This window comes from Echinops telfairi, unplaced genomic scaffold (genome assembly GCF_000313985.2).
Source record: "Echinops telfairi isolate 266 unplaced genomic scaffold, ASM31398v2 ScPeMD7_8;HRSCAF=38, whole genome shotgun sequence".
Taxonomy (NCBI): domain Eukaryota; kingdom Metazoa; phylum Chordata; class Mammalia; order Afrosoricida; family Tenrecidae; genus Echinops; species Echinops telfairi.
The window spans coordinates 15,201,404-15,220,091 of NW_022103905.1; the positions used below are offsets into that span (position 1 = coordinate 15,201,404).

General features: G+C 38.1%; 1 protein-coding gene and 1 non-coding gene across 7 annotated transcripts in view; one reads left to right on the forward strand and one right to left on the reverse strand.

The window, feature by feature from the left end:
- The window catches only part of TCF12 (transcription factor 12), a 346,882-nt gene that overhangs the window by 232,883 nt on the left and 95,311 nt on the right, over nt 1–18,688 (forward strand). For all 6 annotated transcript variants that reach the window (XM_030884492.2, XM_030884493.2, XM_004709446.3 and 3 more), the window contains exon 4: nt 2,422–2,486. In XM_030884492.2, coding sequence (XP_030740352.1) covers nt 2,422–2,486 — 65 coding nt within the window. The remainder of the gene's footprint in view (nt 1–2,421; nt 2,487–18,688) is intronic.
- Nucleotides 9,302–9,363, reverse strand: LOC115868235. Its single transcript, XR_004045495.1, has one exon. It is a non-coding gene; the product is annotated as a U7 small nuclear RNA (small nuclear RNA).

Genomic DNA, 18,688 nt, shown 5'->3' on the forward strand with positions numbered 1-18,688 from the left:
CGAATTCTACCTTGCAAGTCTGGCTAGACCAGAGGATGTACACTGGTACAGATAGGAGCTGGAAACACAGGGAATCTAGGGCGGATGATCCCTTCAGGACCAGTGGTATGAGCTGCGATACTGGGAGCGTAGAGGGAAGGTGGGGGGAACCAATTACAAGGATCAACATGTGACCTCCTCCCTGGGGGGCGGACAACAGAAAAGTGGGTGAAGGGAGACGTCAGGCAAGATATGACAAAATAATAATTTATAAATTATCAAGGATTTATGAGGGAGGGGTAAACGGGGAGGGAGGGGGGGAAATGAGGACTTGATGCCAGGGGCTTAAGAGGAGAGGAAATGTTTTGAGAAGGATGGGGGCAGTGAATGTACAAATGTGCTTTACACAATTGATGTATGTATGGATTGTGATGAGTTGCATGAGCCCCTAATGATTAAAAATTAATTATTTTTTTTAGAAAAGAAAGAATAGAAGTTCCTTATACACATCCATAGCAATTCTCACCACAAAGGGAAAATTGACAAATTGGTTTACATTAAAGTGCTGGATTTCTGTTCATCAAAATCACTGAGAGTGAGAAAGTATTGTATACAGAAGATCACATAGATCCAATAAAAGATCTGATATTCAGAAGATGTAAATAAGAAACCAATAATTAAATGGCAAGCAATGTAGTGTAAGGTAGGCAAAAGACCTGAATGAACACTTCATGTTGGAAGATCCAAATGTCCTTGTAAACATGAAATCACTGTGACTACACAGTAGTAAATTGACTGCTAAAAATGTCTGTTTAGTCTTCATTTACGTTTAGAAAAATGATATACATAATTATTAGACATGGTGACTTAATGAAACATTGGCTTAAGTAAAAATAGTCTTTAATTTGTACCCCCCAGGAAATACAATTTTTCTTTAAGCCTCTGTATTCATAATACTGTATATGAAATTCAAGTGGGATTGAAAAGAAGTTGTCAGTGCTCTTGTCTATTAGGTTTTTCTACATTTTGTCTTCTTTGCCATTCTATTTTTATTCTTTCTACCTTGTTCTTTTCCTTATGTTAGGCCACTCATTTGCTTTTAAAAATTAATTAAAAGTAAAACCTGTGGAAATAAGAAGCACCGGAAAACGGAATTTGTATCTAGGACTATATGCATATTTCAAGTGGTGTTAATATGCCAATGACTCTGTGCTCATTTAATGAGAAATAAAAGTAATTTATGGATTAAAAAATATAAAATCTGTGACCTATTTAGTTATAAAAGATGAGAGAGGTGGGAAGCCTTGTGGAGCATCTCAGTGATGTTTATTGGTGGTCAACATGTCCCAGGCAGTACTTTTTTGCCTTTTTATCCTTGGGATCAGTTGTGCAGTTGTTCAGTGACCTCTGGGCAGAATCATCTGAAAACTCGTTTATTTGATAGCACTTAACCGTATATAGGGCAGAGTTCAACTTATCTATCATAAGATCTTTTTTGGAAAATTAAACCTTTAGAAGGCTTTTCTTCTGTGTTGAAGAGGGTAGCTTCATCCCTTTAACACAACTAGAGGGGGGTTTTATCTTCAATGTTAAATCATTAGACTCATACTCAAGTAAGAATGGAGACCCCTTCCTGGTCCAGTAGGCCGGGAATGCCTAGTGTCTAGAGGTTCTCAGCCTGTGGGGTTGGTGACCCCTTTGGGGATCAAATGACCCTTTCACAGGGATCACCCGATTCATAACAGTTATAAAATTACAGTGATGAAATAGCAACGAAAATAATTTTATGATTGGTGGGTCACCACAACATGAGGAACTGTATGAAAGGGTCGTGGCATTAGGAAGGTTGAGAACCACTCCTCTGGAGCATCCCGTCTGTCTCTCTAGAACCACATGCTTTGCTCTTGGATCTGGAACTCAAGACACCTGATCCTCAGGAGAAAGATAAGACAATCTCCTCCCATAAAGATTTACAGCCTTAGAAACCATTTGGAGAGATTTTCCTCCATTTAGCTGCTACAAGTTAAAATCTGGTTGATGGCAGTGGGTTAGTGCAAGAAAAGGCTTGAACCTTTTTCAGTGATGCAGGTGATCTTACTGAAGAATTTATTGCAAGTAGAGAGATTGGTTCACTCATTTCAAAGTGCGGGCAAATTTACATGACATTGAAGTGCAAGGAAGAATTTTCCTTAAGTCTAATATTCCTATCCCAGGGACTTCTTGTACAGTGAATTTCTTTCACATTAAAACTTAAATGTGCAATACAACATTTGTTGTTTTATATACAAAGTCAGGATTTGGCTCTTCAACTGAAAGGAGACCAACTTTTAAACATTTATCTTTAATTTGTTCTCTACTTCAAAATCTCAATAAAATTACTATTGCTTAAAAGTTGAATTGTCAATAAATGAATGTTTTATATCAGATTATTTTGTTTTCCAGGAAAAACATCAGAGAGAGGCTCATTTTCCTTGTATAGCCGAGACACCGGATTACCAGGCTGTCAAGTAAGTGTACTGATTACAAAAGCAGTGGGATAATTTTTTAATGTGTAAGTAAAGGCTTTAATAGTGGAGGAGATAGAACTTTATCTAGTCTCTCACTATTATTTGTTTATTTGTGACTAAATGTGGTAGTTATTTAGCAATTAGACATTTTCTTTTATACTTCACCATCTGCTTAAATTGGTTTCCCTTCTCCAGTTTTCCTGATTGTCTTCTTTAATAATCAATGATTTTCACAACCCACCTTGATTTTAACTGGAAGTAAAAGTAGCAGCTATCTGCGGGTGTCCTTGCGCCCCAGTGGCACAGTGAGAACACTCAGCCACTGTTCTGGAGGTCGGTGATAGGAACCGACCACTGGGAGATCCCTGGGAGAAAGATGTGGCTGTTTGCTTATGAAAATAACATTGACAGCCTTGGAAACCCTATGGGACATCTGTCCTCTGTCTTACAGGTTCACTGTGAGTTGGAATCCACTCAGAGACAACTGCTCTTGATTTATATCCTAAATTGGTAGTTTTATTATTGAAAGTATCTTTATTGCATTCCTGCATCTAAACAACTTGTTAAAGCTTCTCAGGGTCTGACTGTTGCATCACGTTTTGTTTTTTAATGGTATGGAAGTAGTCATGTTATCAGGAAGGGCCAATCCTGGGGAAGGACACAGCATGCTTGATAAAGTAGAATATCATGGAAAAAGAGGATGACCTTCAGTAAGGTGGATTGACACAGTGATTGCAACAGTGAGCTCAGACATAGCATTGTGAGCATGATGTAGGACCAAGCAGTGTTGTGTTCTGCTGTACACAGTTACTGTGAGTTGAAACAGCCACATAACAACAATTACAACAGTAACAGTTTCTTTGTTTATGTTTAGCTATAATTAGAGTGATTTGTAAATGTACACATTATGTTTCTATCTTACTTAGATCTTACTGATTCACAAGAGCCCACTTTAAAATTTTCAGGTTGACATCTGGTAGGAGTTTTTTGCAGGATAAGGGGTTGGTGGAGAGTTCATCATTAATCATTTACCTGCACATCACTCATGACCAATGACAAACTTCAGAGAACCAAGGAGTATCACTGTTTATTCAGATCATAGAGGATCAATAAAAAGCAGTAGTTGAACTTCTTGTCCCTTATAAGGCGATTTTCAAGCTCTTAAGAACCATGGACAATGGTCCTTTTCTGTATTTCTAGCATTGTCTGCTAATAGCAACAGCAATATCTTTTCTTTGGGGCTAGATTGAATCGGTGATTTTAATATTTCTTTAATTTATATCTGGTATTAGAGCTCATTTTCATTTTGATACAAGTTGCTGTCTGAATTTCATAATCTGAATTCTTTAATGATATGAACTGAGAACTCCAGCCATGCCATCTGCATCTCTTTCATTATCACAGTTTGGTAGGTCACTGAACCATCTCTTTTCTTCTGAACCAGTCCTGAGCAAAACAAAATATTTTAAAAGATTCACTGTATTTTGAAAATGAATAGTTGTTAAAAAAAATAACTACCAAGAATCTTATAGATAGTAGGTGTCCTGTGAACCCTGGTGGTATAGGGGTTACAAGTTTGGCTGCGATCTGCGTGGTCAGCAGTTCGAAACCTCCAGCAACTGAGGGAGAAAGACTGGGCTTTTTAACAGTTACAGTCTCAGAAACCCACCACTGGTTGCACTGTGAGCCACAATGGCATGATTTTGGTTTTTGGTAAACTCCCAGTGTGGCGATAAATCATTGAATAGATTTGTCTGCCATCCCGCTTCAAATGTAAGTAGGTTAATCGGGTAAATCTTACACTGTTTCTTTTATAGCATAAGAATGCCTCATAGGACCATACAGGTAAGATTACTATCAGATAGAAGAAAGTGCCACTCTGGGTTCTCAGGTAACAGTAGGTCAGCAAATGTCAGTCAAGGTGGTACAATGGAAGGAACATTAGATTTAGAATCAGAAGACTAGGTTGCAAACCCCCATCACTGCGAACTATCGACCTCATGATCCTAAAGCCCTTGACCTTACCTTCCATCTTTCCTCACTTGAGATACAAGGTGAGGAAGTTTTTCTTCCACCTGCTTTGTAGTTCTCTGCAAGTTAAGCTCCATGCCCTGGTGAAAGTATTTTGAAAAATACAAAATTTAAAATTTTTTCTCAAGTAATATAACTATTTAAAAAAAAACTTCGAATTCTTTTTTTAACAGTTTCATTGGCACTTCATTCACATGTCTTACAATTCAATAATTCAATCATATCAAGAAGAGTTGTACAATCATTATCACAATTTTAGAACACCATTTTCTTTGTACTCATTGTTATTCGTGTAATTATTATTTTTTTAAATTGTAGCAAATATAAACACAATTTATTTTTCAGTTCAGCAGTTTCTACATATGTAATTCAATGCCCAAGTTCATAATATTATTTTTAACAGTCAAAAAAAATTGAAGCAATCGCCTCTGGCTCACACTACTGCTAACTTGAGAAAATAAATATTGTAAGCAAAGCCACATCTAAGAAGTTTTTACACTCATTAATTTTCACTTACATTTTTATACCCCTCTGGCAGAAATGGTACTATTTAGTTAAAAGTTATGTTAACCTCTCTATATATAATTCTCCAGTTTTGCCTGTGTAAATATACACTAGTGCTCATTGTATTCCCGTTTCCAAAAAATTGCTACCTTTTCCTGAGCACCTATTGAGCCAAACACTGTTTTAAGTAAACATGAGTACATTTCATCCTTTCAAAACAACTCAGAAAACAGGGGACCTCCAGATTTGATTATTTGATCAAAGCCATACCATTTAAGTTACAGAACTTTTGTCCATCCATCCATGCTTGTTATTGCTCACTTGCTCTTTGTTTGGTTAAGAACCCACGGCCATCACGTGACTTCCAATGCAGGCCAATCCTACAGGAGTGAGTAGAACTGCCCCGGAGGGTATCCAATGAAGCAAACTGCTAAATCTCCTTCCTGTGTAGACGCTAATGGGTTCCAACCACTGATATTTTTATTTCCAGCCAAGCACGTAACCGCTTTGCCACCAGGGATCCTCTTTGTCAAGGAGGGACTTGGAAATTTATGTTTATTAAGTGCTACAGATAGACGATGCATAGAGAACCTCAGCTCCTCTGTATATACCAATTCTAGGCATTTATTACATTTAAAAAACAATTACTTTTTGACAATTACTTACAACCAATTTTGAAGAAGTAAGGCAGTCCTATGAAAAAACAGAAGAGTTACTAGAATGTATGAAATGATAATAACAATATTACTACATATAAGAAGACTTAAAAGCATTCTTTTTAAAATTCATAGACAATAATACATGAGCCTGCATACCAGTGAAGAGGAGCGAAAACTCTAGGAAAGACAAATTGCATCAAAGAAAAAGGAGGGCTTTTCAAAAAATTGCCCTGAGAAAGGGCCAGTGGCTTTGCTATTTATTATTGTTACATAGCCCAGCTTGTGCTGCAACTGCTTGGAGAAATTGTGATGAATGATACCAGGTGACTTTAGGCCTTAGTAAACTCAGGAAAGCCAGGAGTTAAGGAAGATGTAATATTCACCCAGAGAAAACCCTGTATTCCAAACATTATTTATTATGATGGGTCAGAGAAGAGGAGGAAGGGGGTAGGGTGGGGAAAGGCTGCAACAACGAATTGCCATTTTGTTCTACCTGTTCACAAGTGACAAAATCCATAGCCGCATAATGGAAGTATAAATAGTGACTACATAATTATATCCAAATGCCACCTTGAAATCATTTTTCTTCAGCAGAATCCCCCAAGGAACATTAACTTTGCTATTAATGTACATAAAATGCTGCTGATACACTGTAAAATTCAGGCTAATTTAATAATGCCTGATGGGCCTTACTTCATGTTAAGATGATGTAATAATATGTTGCTAAATGAGTCTCCTCATTACCTTCTCAGTAATCATATAACTGATGAGCCATTAAAAGGAAACTGGTGTAGCAGTATTACTAGAAACGTTGATGAATCATTCTGCAATTTATTTATTTTTTATTTTATTGATCCGACACGTGCATAGAAGCCAGCATCTTTACTAACAATAGGTATAGTTCTTTACAAACTACCATAGTTAAGTGAAAAATCCTTATGTCATTATGACCAAGTCGTTAGGTTTTTTTTAATTCTTTTATTTGGGACTCTTACATCTCTTATCACAATCCATACATTCCTCCAGTGTCTCAAGCACATTTGCACATATGCTGCCATCATCATTTTCAAAGCATTCTCTTCCCACTTGAGCCCCTGATATCTGGTCTCCTTATCTTCCCCCTCCCTCCCCAACCCACTCTCCCTCATGAACCCTTGATCAGTTATAGATTATTTTTTCCATATCTTACATCGTTCTCCATCGCCCCTCCCACGTTTCCATTATTCGTCCCACTGGGGGGGGGGGTTCTGGATTGATTCTTGTGGTCAGTTCCCCCTTTCTCCCCCACCCTCCCCTAATCCTCCTGGTATCTCTACTCTCCATGTTGGCCCTAAGGGGTTTATCTATCCTGATTCCCTGTGGTATGGGCTCTTATCTGTAGCGGTGTTCATGTTCTGGTCTAATCTGATTTGTAAGATAGAATTGAGACCGTGGGGTGAAGGAAGCACCAAAGAACTAGAGGAAAGTTGTGTGTTTCACCTTGGGTATAGTTTTATTCTGGGTCTTAGATGCCTGAGACCTGATCCCGCCGGCTGGTGTGCTTCTTCCATGTGGGCTTTGTTGCTTCTGAGCTAGATGGCCCCTTGTTTATCTTCAAGCCTTTAAGACCCCAGACGCTATATCTTTTGATAGCCGTGCACCATCAGCTTTCTTCACCACATTTGCTTATGCACCCATTTTGTCTTCAAAATCGTGCTGGGAAGGTGAGCATCACAGAATGTCAGATTGTTAGATCAAGGTGTTCTTGTGTTAAGGAAGTACTTGAGTCAAGGCCCAATTTCTATCTGCAACCTTAATTCTTAACACATAGATATGAGTGCATAGTTCTATTCCCCTCTCATTATATATATATATATATATATATATTTACATATGTACACGTCTGTATTTAGGCCTCTATAAATGTTCTTTGCCTCTTGGTTCTTTCCTCTATTTCCTTTTTAATTCCCTCTTGTTTGACCAGGTTTTTAATAGTTGAATTTTGTATTGTATTGTATTGTATTGTAGTCAGTTTCAATAAGTGTTTCTCAATATGGAAGGGTCTTAGATTTGGTTAAGGACATTTCCATTTTATCAGAGTTCAGTGACAGCTTTAAAAACACAGTGAACTCTTTCGTTATTTGAAAATTTACCCAGAACCTTTGCTTCTTTCCATATTCTTTTCCAACAGTAACCGTTCTCATTCTGTATGCAACCTTTAAACATAGGGGCATTTGATAATGATCAAAGGGTCCTGGTCAGTATCATAGGGCAGGGGAGAAGCATAAAGATAGAAAAGAAATGTTATGCTGAGTTCCTTTGCCAGTGAGTTATTTTCATGTACAAAGGCAGTCCTATTCAAGAAATTCCCAGAACTAATAAGTATCATTGACGATGCCACAGATCCAGGGTAGACAAAAGATTCTTAGAAAAGATACAAAGTGTTTAAAACATACATGTAAAATTGGTGAATTGCACTTACCATATTACTCTAGAATAAACCGACCTGGATATCAGCCGAGACACACAATTTTAGCACAAAACTGATTAAATTGGGCTGGAAAACTCAGCTTATACATGAGTATATACGGTAGTCCAAATTTATAATTTGCATTCATAAAAAAGGTGCCAGCAGAGAACTGAAAAGAGAAGCCACAAACCGCAACATATGTACTCGAGAGAGGACAAAATGTAGTAATCCCCTAAACTCAATAAAAAAGGCATACAACAACCCTATTTAAAACATGGAACAGACACTTGATAAAAGAAGATAGACAGATGACCAATAAGCACAATTTTTTAAAAAGTGTCCTATATTACTTAGATTCTGGCATATCTAAGTAAAAACCACAATGGCCTCTCACCACACACCTACCAGAAGAACTGAAATTAAAGACTAAGAACACCAGATTCCACTCTCCTAATGATGCCTTTTTGATGAACATAAAGTTTTAATTTTGATTAAGTGCAATTCATCAATTTTACATGGGACCATTTGAACTTACATTGTGTTAGTGGAAATAAATTGGTTCAACAACTTTAGAAAACTATTTGATAGTTTCTTGTTAAGTTAAAACATTTATTGAAAAAAACAAAACCAGATTTTACCTGTAACCTAGCAATTTTACTCTAAGATATTTATCCAAGAGAATTGAAACCATTCTGAGCATAAAAGTTTGTAGCAACTTTATTCATAGTTTAAAACTGGAAGGATAAATAAATAACCTGGCATATTTGTAGTATATGTATATCTGTGCAATGAATGTTACTTAATGTTACTTGTGCAATAAACACAACTGTCTAATACATGTGACTGAGTAGTGCACCAAATATTTTATTGTTTGTAAAGAGCCTCTTCGTTTAAAAAATTATTTTGAAAATCAATAATTAATAGCATCTAAAAAAATCTAAATACTTTGGAATAAAATTTAACAGAAGGTTTGTAGAACTTCAACACTGAAAACTTTAAGACATTGCTTAGAAACCTTTTAAAAAGACACCAGCAAATGCAGTGGTACCAATACTCCTAATATGTCAGTTCTTCCCAAACTAATTATAGATTCAATGTTATCCGAATTATATGCCCACCAGGTGTTTTTTTTGTCTTGTTTTTTTTTTTGTTTGTTTGTTTGTTTGTTTTTTAGGGGCTTTCTGGTAGAAACCAGAAAACCTGCTAGACAAATTCTAAAAGAGCTGTAACACTTGTCTTGTTTTTTTTAATGACTTGGTATTTTATTTATTTTTAGAACCATTATATTGGAAGTTAATACAGATATATCATTTCATAGTTCAGTCACATCAAGCAGTATTGTACAATTGCTACCACAATCAATTTCCAAGAATTATTTAAGTTATTTTTCTTCTTGAATCCCTTGTCAACACACACACACACACACACACACACACACACACACAACCTCCCAGAAACCCTTATTCTACTTACCGTCCCTATAGGCTCATCAATTCTTGGTTTCATATACTGAAAATTTTATTTGAAATGTATTTTCAAAGGCAAAAGTTCTAAACTATCCAAAGCAATCTTAAAATACAAAGAGCAAAGTTGGAGAATTCCAGCTACCTGACTACAAGACTATATTGTTATTTTTGTTGTTGATTGCCCTTGAGTTGGTTCCAACTCATGACTCCACATGTGAATTGTAGCACTGCTCCTTAAAGGGTGTGACCTTTCAGGAGCAGATGGTTGGGCTTGTCTGCTCAGCTCCCTCTGCGTGGGTTCCAACGGCCAACCTTTTAGTTGAGTTCTTAACCATTTCCAAGACCTAGAGACATTCTTGATATAAAATTACATTAATCAAGCAGACGTCCTGGCATGATTGGCAAGCTTGACAATACAGTGAACTCACAAGGGGGTCCACATTTATACAGTTCATATGATTTTTGACAAAATTGCCAAAGAAAGATTTTGCAAACAAAGATACAGTAACTACCAGATTTCTTTCTTGACAAATACTATACAGAGCTTCAGAAAGTTCTCAGGAAAAGGATTATATTTTTTAATCCCACCTACCACAAATTTAATTGGACGTGGACCCTCGATTTAAATGTAAAAGAGCTTGAACCCTGAAGTTTTAAGAAGAAATCATAAGACAATATCTTCACAACTTGAGGGAAGATATCCTAGGATACAAAAGGAGCCATAGAAGAAATAAAAGAGAAATTAAGCCTTTATCATTCTGAAAACCTTCTTCAATGGTTTCAAAAGGCATAATCAAGAAAATGAATAGACGAGTCACAGATAAGGGGTCAATTTTATAAAACAAAGGTCTGGTATCCACGACAGATTAAGAACTCCTACAATTTGTAATAAAACTACCCAAGGCTTTTACAGGTTTTTCTTTCTTTGAAAGGAAGTTTAAGCACAGTTAATGATTAAATTATTTCCAGGCCTCTCAAGAACAGCAACAAATAAGCATGTGTGTGTGTGTGTGTGTGTGTGTGTGTGTGTGTACATATATGTATGTGTTTATATGTTTATATAAATTATACACATATACAAAATAGGGCTTCAAAAGGTTTGTGGAACTATTCTCTCTCAAGTCGTGTGTGTGTTACATACATGAGGGCAAAGTAAAACGTATTGCTACAAAATCATGTTGTGTTGGGTGCCTTTAAGTCTGTTCTGATTCATTAGCAATCCTATGCATAACAATCCAATCCTATGCATAACCCCTGCACCATCTTCACAATGGTGCTTATATTTGTGCACATTGTTGCAGTCTCTGTGTCAGTGAGGGTCTTCTTTGTTGCTTCCCCTGTACTTTACCAAGAATGATACCTTTTCCAAGGACTGGCCTTCCCTGATAACATGTCCAAAATAAATGAGAAAATGTCATGAGGGCACATCTGACCTCTTCCAGATCCTAAAGCTAATTTTCTCCCAACTAATTCTGACACCAACTGTCCCTCTCACGGTACTATTAAGGTGGACAATGTAGATGAGAAATGCGCAGGATTCAGTCATTCATTCAGGGCAGTTTCTTCTCTGGAATGCCCAAGGATAAGCCTCTCTCTGGCCCTCAGCCTCTTGGCCTGGCTTTTCCGTGCTCACACAATGTTACAAAGCGGTCATAGGGCTGCCAACAAATGTCCAAAAGGTATGTCACTCTCCTTTAACTTCAACCAGAAGACATTCAGACCCAGCTGAGTGGTCAGCAAATGAACCTCCCCTAAATAAATGTCCTGAGGCACCCCACCACACTTAGCAGCTTCCTGCTCCATAGCACTGGGTTTTACTTGCTCTGCAGATGGGGAAGGCCACCACTGTCTCACGCCCTAGTTCCTGGTTCTGCTCTTGGCTCCTCCTTTCTCCCTCTGCTAGTGGCAAAGCAGTCTCCTAGATCAAAGAGATTAGATGTATAGGGGTCTCAGTCCCATAAGCTGAGTGAAAAATGCCAAGAAAAGAGCTTCATGTATTACTGGGCCTGCTTAAAAATAAAAGAGCAAATCATCAAGTATCTCTGTATTTTATGTATACAAAGAACTGAGCCAGGCAACAGAATAAAAGAATTAATCCATTCACACCCCAATAAAACACCTTGGAAGAAAGATGAGGCAATCTGCTACCTATACAGGATTCCAGGGCTGTAAATCCTCTCAGGAGCAAATAGGCTCATCTTTGTTCCAAGGAGCAGTTAATCAATTTGAACCACTGACCTTGCATTTGTAGCAATCCAAGACTTATTCAAGAGTACAACAGGCCTCTTTCAGAAGAATTAATATCAGACCTTAATTTAGCTTACATTGTAGTTGGGAGACACAGCAATATATACAATAAAATTAAAAATATATAAACCCATTGACATAGAGTCATTTCTTACAGTGACCCTTTATAGGGTTTCTAAAGGTATATGTCTTGATGGGAATAGAATGGCCTCTTCTTTTTCCCACAGAACAAGATAGATTTGAATCACTGACATTTTGGTTAGTAGTCCAATGCTTACCTGAGAACAATGCCAGGGCTCCTTAGTGAAAAGCATATAGTGACTCAATTTCAAGCAAGTAGTAAGATGTGCACTATAAAGCAGACAGTAGAAAAAAATAATGTGATTTTAATACGGAGAAGCTTTTGCAAAGAAAGTCTGGAACTCAGATCTTAGAGAATGGACTCAATTTGACACATGTGAGAACATCAGAGTAAGAAAGAATCTGACTAGTGAAATAGACCCAGTCTTGCTCGGGGTGGTTTTTTTTTTTTTTTGTTTAGTTTTTGTACATTTTCTTTGGCATGTAATCCACATATCACACAATAGTTCAATTATATCAAGAAGAATTGTACAATCACTACCTCAATCAATTTTAGAACATTTTTTTTCATGGTTAAATTGCTTTTAAAGTGGGTTGTGTAATCACCATCAGTTCAAATGCACTGTACATTGTTTGCTCCCCCAACTCCTCGCCCTCCTTATTTCCCACCACTCACCCCTACCTCCCCCACAAACCCTTCCATCAGTTATTATCTCTGCGCATCTTCTCCTGTGCTTCAGAAACTGGAAAACCCAACAGAAAAAATAAAAAACAAAGTGTTACGGATAAAATAATAATAGCATAAGGATAAAAATACAAGTAATGAGTAAGAAAGAAAAGACCACCATCCGTATTTAAAAGACCAGAGAAGAAGTTTTTAATCATGTAACAAGCAAGAAAAGCTTGCACCTAGAACAATTTTTGGTTGGGCCAAGAGGCAGGTCAACTGATCAAGTATTATCAGGATTGCAGTGATCTTTATCTGATAGTAAAGCTGTTTGAGACCCTTGCCTGTGGCTAGAGGTTTAATCTGACTGGATACTCTTTTTTTTTTTTTTCTTCAATCTTTTTATTAGGGGCTCATATAACTCTTATCACAATCCATACACACATCAATTGTGTAAAGCACATTTGTACATTCATTGCCCTCATCATTCTCTAAACAGTTTCTCTCCACTTAAGCCCCCAGCATTAGGTCCTCATTTTTCCCCTCCCTCATGAGCCCTTGATAGTTTATAAATTGTTATTTTGTCATATCTTGCCCTGTCCGACGTCTCCCTTCACCCACTTTTCGGTTGTCCATCCCCCAGGGAGGAGGTCACATACAGTTCCTTGTAATAGGTTCCCTCTTTCCTACCTATTCTCCCTTTACCTTCCCAGTATCGCCACTCACACCACTGGTCCTGAAGGGATCATCTGCCCTGGATTCCCTGTATTTCCGGTTCCTATCTGTACCAGTGTACATCCTCTGGTCTAGCCAGATTTGCAAGGTAGAATTCGTGTCATGATAGTGGGAGTGGGGAGGAAACATTTAGGAACTAGAGGAAATTTGTATTTTTCATCGTTGTTACATTGCACCCTGACTGGCTCATCTCCTCCCCGAGACCCCTCTGCAAGGGAATCTTCAGTGGCCTTCTAATGGGCTTTGGGTCTCCACTCCGCACTCCCCCCATCATTCACTACTGTAGGACTTTTTGTTCTGGATACTCTTTGGATTGGTTTTAGGCTCTCACTGTCCTTGATAACCTTTTACAAATTGAGTGTTCACAATTTAAGCTCTGATACTTTTCTCTTTGTCATATTTGAATTTTGTTACTGTCATCTTTGGATCACACAAACTGGTGTGCTTTTTCCATGTGGATTTAGTTGACTCCTCACTTTGATGGCTGCTTGTTTGAATACAAGCCTTTAAGACCCCAGACACTATTCCAATTGATAGCTAACCGCCATCTGCTTTCTTCACCACACTTTGCTGTAGTACCTTATCTTCAGTGACCATTTCATGCAGGTGAGAATTGATCAGGGCCATGTTATCAGAACTAACTGTTCTTGACTTGGGCTAGATTTAGTGGGAGCTCAGAATCCATCTGTTTGTCCCTTGGATATGCACAACTCAGATTTATTTTGGTGATTTGTATTATGACAGAATCAAAATCCCATAAGACCAACTACAGCAACTACCCAACCACCAAAACAAAACAAAACAAACTAACGCCATAAAAACAAAAACCCATAGAAACAGAAAAGCAAAAAAATTGTCAATCATCCCCCTGGGATATAAGGGCGCTTGCCCTGATAGCATCATCAATTTTTCCAATGACACAGCACTCCAGACACTGTTGGTATGAGGAGTCTATGTAGGTACTGGTTCACCAGGAGCCACACCTGTGAGTTGTTGTTCTGTACAATTCAATCTCTGTTTTCCCTAAGTATGGGGATTGGTGCCAGGGGGAAACTTCCTGGATCAATTCTCCCAAGTTCAGATCCCTTCCCAACAGATCAAAACCTGTCATGTCATTTTGAGGGGGCCTCAAAGTACTAAATATATGATTATTCTGGGCCCCTTTTCATGGGATAACCACAAAACCTCTGGTTCGCTCTAAGGTCCAGTGACTACCACTTCCACAGCTCCGGGATGGCCACTCTCTACTTCCTCTCCCATCCGAGTAACCCCTGTCCTCAGTCCCAAGGTGCAGGCACCTTCAAGTCAGGGCTCGGTTCATTCTGTTAGGCCTCTACATTAAGTCCTTCTTGTGTAGCCCCTGGCTTATGCCATGCTGCCTGCAATGCTCAGAGCATTTTTGCAGCTGCTTCCTTTGTTTGGGCAGGCAGTGACTGCTTGTTCATTGTTGAAGGTCCAGCGCCTAGCTCAGTGCCTGAAACATAGAGGGCTTTAATCAGCAATTTTGAATGGGAGAAAAGAGAAGGGAATGTGCTTTTGGAGTGGCAGCATCCTGCTTGGATTGAATGGCGTGTTTATTTAGAAGCATGGTCTGCAAGGCTGGAAGTTGTAAATGAGGTGCTTGAATGCCTAAGAGCTTGTATCTTAATATACAAGGGTTTTAGATTAAGAAAATGATAGGATTAAAAAAAATACTGTAGAAAGTTAAGCTGTTCTCACGATAATGCTAGAGAATGTATAAGCTGGAGACGAAAATCATTTGAGATGTTATTTCTATAGGCCATGCAATAAAGAGTTGGATGGGAGGTCGTTTGGACCAATCATAGCTATCAGACAGCAGCAGCACATTGCAGGTGTTAAAAGATAGTCTTAAAACGTAAAATCATGCCTCTGCTGCAGATATAAAGCGGAACCCAAAGGGGTCAGGCATTATAACTAGTAGCTCATAAAATGAATGTTGAATATACAAATGAAAGCACAGCGGTTTTGTGTTCTCTCCCCCAACCCAGTTTGGAAGGTGGGAGGTGTTGGGGGCAGGAGAGAATTAAGAACTGTTTATCCTCTACTAGACAGGTTTGGTTGTGGGTTTGTGTGTGTGTGTGTGTGTTGATTTTTTTTTTTGCCATTTTATAAACTAGAATTATTTTTCATTGCTCCCCATTATCTACAACTTGAAAGAGTTGTAGAGTAAATTACAAACTACCTGTAGCATTCCAGTTTATGGTGTGTCAGAATAGTGTTTTCAGTGAATTTCCCAGAAGCAGATCACTTTTCTTTCATGAGCCCTCCGAGGTGAGGCTTGAAAGTCAACCTTTCTAGTCAGCAGCTGAGTGCATTAACCATTTGCACTTGCAGAATTGTAAAACAACCCCATAGCATCCAAATAAGATAGCCTGGAAATATGAGCTGTGGCCTGGTAGCCCCCCATGAAGGCAGCGCGTAGCGTAGACCTCTTTCCTACCTTCTAATGTAAATAGTTCTATTTAAATGTAGCCATACTTATTGGCTATGCTGCTTTCTTTTCTGTTTTAAAAAATCATTTTATTGGGGGCTCCGTACCACTCTTATCACAACTGAGTAATTGCAACAGAGACGGTATGACCTGCAAAGCTTAAATATTCACTATCTACCGCTTCACACACACCCCAAAATTGCTGACCCCTGTGCTATATAATGCACCACATTGCACTGCAGCACAAATTAATTTCTCCACATGGGTATGTGTTTCTGGCATTTCAGAAAACGAGAGCTTTCATAATGTGGTCAATCCTGCACTGGCCTACTGTTTACCCAAGAGAGTTAGTTCAAGCTAGTTGTTTGGAAGAGCACTGTGGTGGTTTCTTTAAGCAACAACAAACTTTAATAGTGCAGAAATTAGCCTTAAGCGAATTATTAGAAACATAATATTTAGAACAAGAGAGTTGTTAATGCATTCCCTTCTGAGGAAAAACATTTCAGCTGGCACAAGTAAACCTAAGCTCGATCACAGGACAACTTAGGAATAGTAAATCCACTGGAAACTCTATCATATGAAGAATGGCCAGCGGGGTGGAGTATTTCGTTTTAAGAAAAGAGGACTCTAGTAACATGAGAAGCATATTTAAATATTTGAAGCACAGTCTGGCTTCTTCTGTGACTTTTCAGGTCAAAACTTTGGGAAATGGGTAGGAATTAAGCCCTCCTGATTTCAGCTTCATGTAAGGAGGAGCATTCTCACATCAAGCTGCCCAGAACAATAATAACAAAAAACAACTCACTGCCATTGAGTCGGTCCTAATTCACAATGACTCTATGTAAGGTTCCAGGCTTTACAAATTTTTATAGGAGCAAACATTGCACCTTTCTTCCTCGTATATTTGAACTATTACTCTTAAAAGTTTGCAGTCCATTTAAAAATTATATTTAAAAAAATAAATAAATAAAGTTTGCAGTCCAGTGCCGAAGCCATAGCACCACCAGGCTTCCTTCAGATTGTTCAGAGGGTGGACTATTACACCCTCCCCCCCCTCATGGTATTGACTTTATCTCTAGATGTGTTCATGCAGAGGCTACACATGCTCTTTATTGACATGTTAAAATAAGATTCGAGTATCTGTTCTATTGAAAACCAAAAAAATAAATAAATGAACCAGAATAAAACAAAACACAAAACCTCATTGTCATCAAATTAGCTTCACCTCTTTAACAACCCAGTGGGAAAGAGTAGAACTGCCCCATTGGGTTTCCAAGGTTGTGATGTTTACGCAGACTACCACATTTTTCCTGGAGAGTTTAAACCATTGATCCGACAGCAGCCAGGCTCTTAACTGTCACCAGGGCTCCTTGATTTATAATAAAAGATCTTAAAATGGTCTTCCAATTCTCTGAGCTCTCTAGTGACAAAAGATTTTTGAAGTGATATTAATAATCCATTGTTGGATTATTAATCCAATAGTTGGATACCAGTTATTACTATTGACATTTAACCGATATGAATGTACATATTTTTTTTATTTTTTTTCAGCCTATTTGTTTTGTTTTTATTGTTAATGCAGTAGAGCTGAGCAGTTCTAAGAGCACAGATTCAGATGGTTGAATTAATGTACTGTTCAGGTTTCAGGATAATAGGTAGCCTAAGTATAATTAATGATGGCAATAAAAATAAAGTATGTATTAGAATTGTTAGTCCTAGACACTGTACTCGATACCGTAAACACATTATTTCATTTTGTTCAACAAATATTCTCCAGAAAGAGTACCATTGCTGTCACACTTCCTTTTGAGGCCTCAAGTGATTAAATAACATCCAAGGTGATACAGCTGTTAATTGATAAAGGAAGGGTTGAAATGACAGACTACATGGTCTAGATTTAAAACGAAGGGAATGAAGCATGCTTAAAACTTAGGGACTAGGAACAGGGGAAAGAGGTGAGGCTATGGCAGTGGTTCTCAACCTCCCTAATTCCAGGACCCTTTAATACAGTTCCTCATGTTGTGGTGACCGCCCCCCAACCATAAAATTATTTTCGTTGCTACTTCACAACTGCAATTTTGCTACTGTTATTAATTGGGCGACCTCCAAAACAGTCGTGACCCACAGGTTGAGAACCGCTGAGCTATGGGGTGTCTTGAGATGCAAGAGAGAAGCCCTCATGGTATAGTGACTAAGAGCTAGGCTACTAACCAAAAAGTCAGTAGTTGAAACCCATCAGCCACCCTGCAGAAAAAATGTGTGTGTGTGTGTCTCAAAATCTGTTTCCATAATGACTTCGAACTGTGTTTAGAAGTTTATCTCTGTCCTTGTGAGTTGAAATCTACTTGACAGCGATGGGTTAAAGTATTAAGAACAGGTACAGTAATAAATAAGGTGTGATGACGTTGTAGGAGTTGAATCCTGGGGATGGGTGACAGTTTAGACCTATGGAGTAAACTTGGGGCGGAGTAGATTATTAGTTTGGTGGGAACTGGGGAGGAAGGTTAAGAAGACTTTCTAAGACTGGCTGCTGGGTTGATGTTGAAGCTATTCAAGAGAAAGATACTCAAAGTAGTCATGCACAACAGCTGACACACAGTAGGCATTCAGAAGATATTCCACTATCAACCTTATGATCTAGAAACTATCATATTAACAAGGGTAAAAAGCCATTAGCTGCCAGCAGAATTAACTTCTAGGTATTGTGGATTTTTGGAACATAGGTAGAATAAATTACTTTGTGGAAATCTATTTTTTCAAACTCTCATCTTCATGTATCAGACAGTTGCCGATTTTAATTTTCTGTTAAAAGGCCAGAGATAATTAGATTATGCCTGGCTTACTTAGCAAGGAAAAAAATTGTTCATTGTTTCTGTTCTCTCAATAAAAGTTGTTAAATTTATATCTAGTG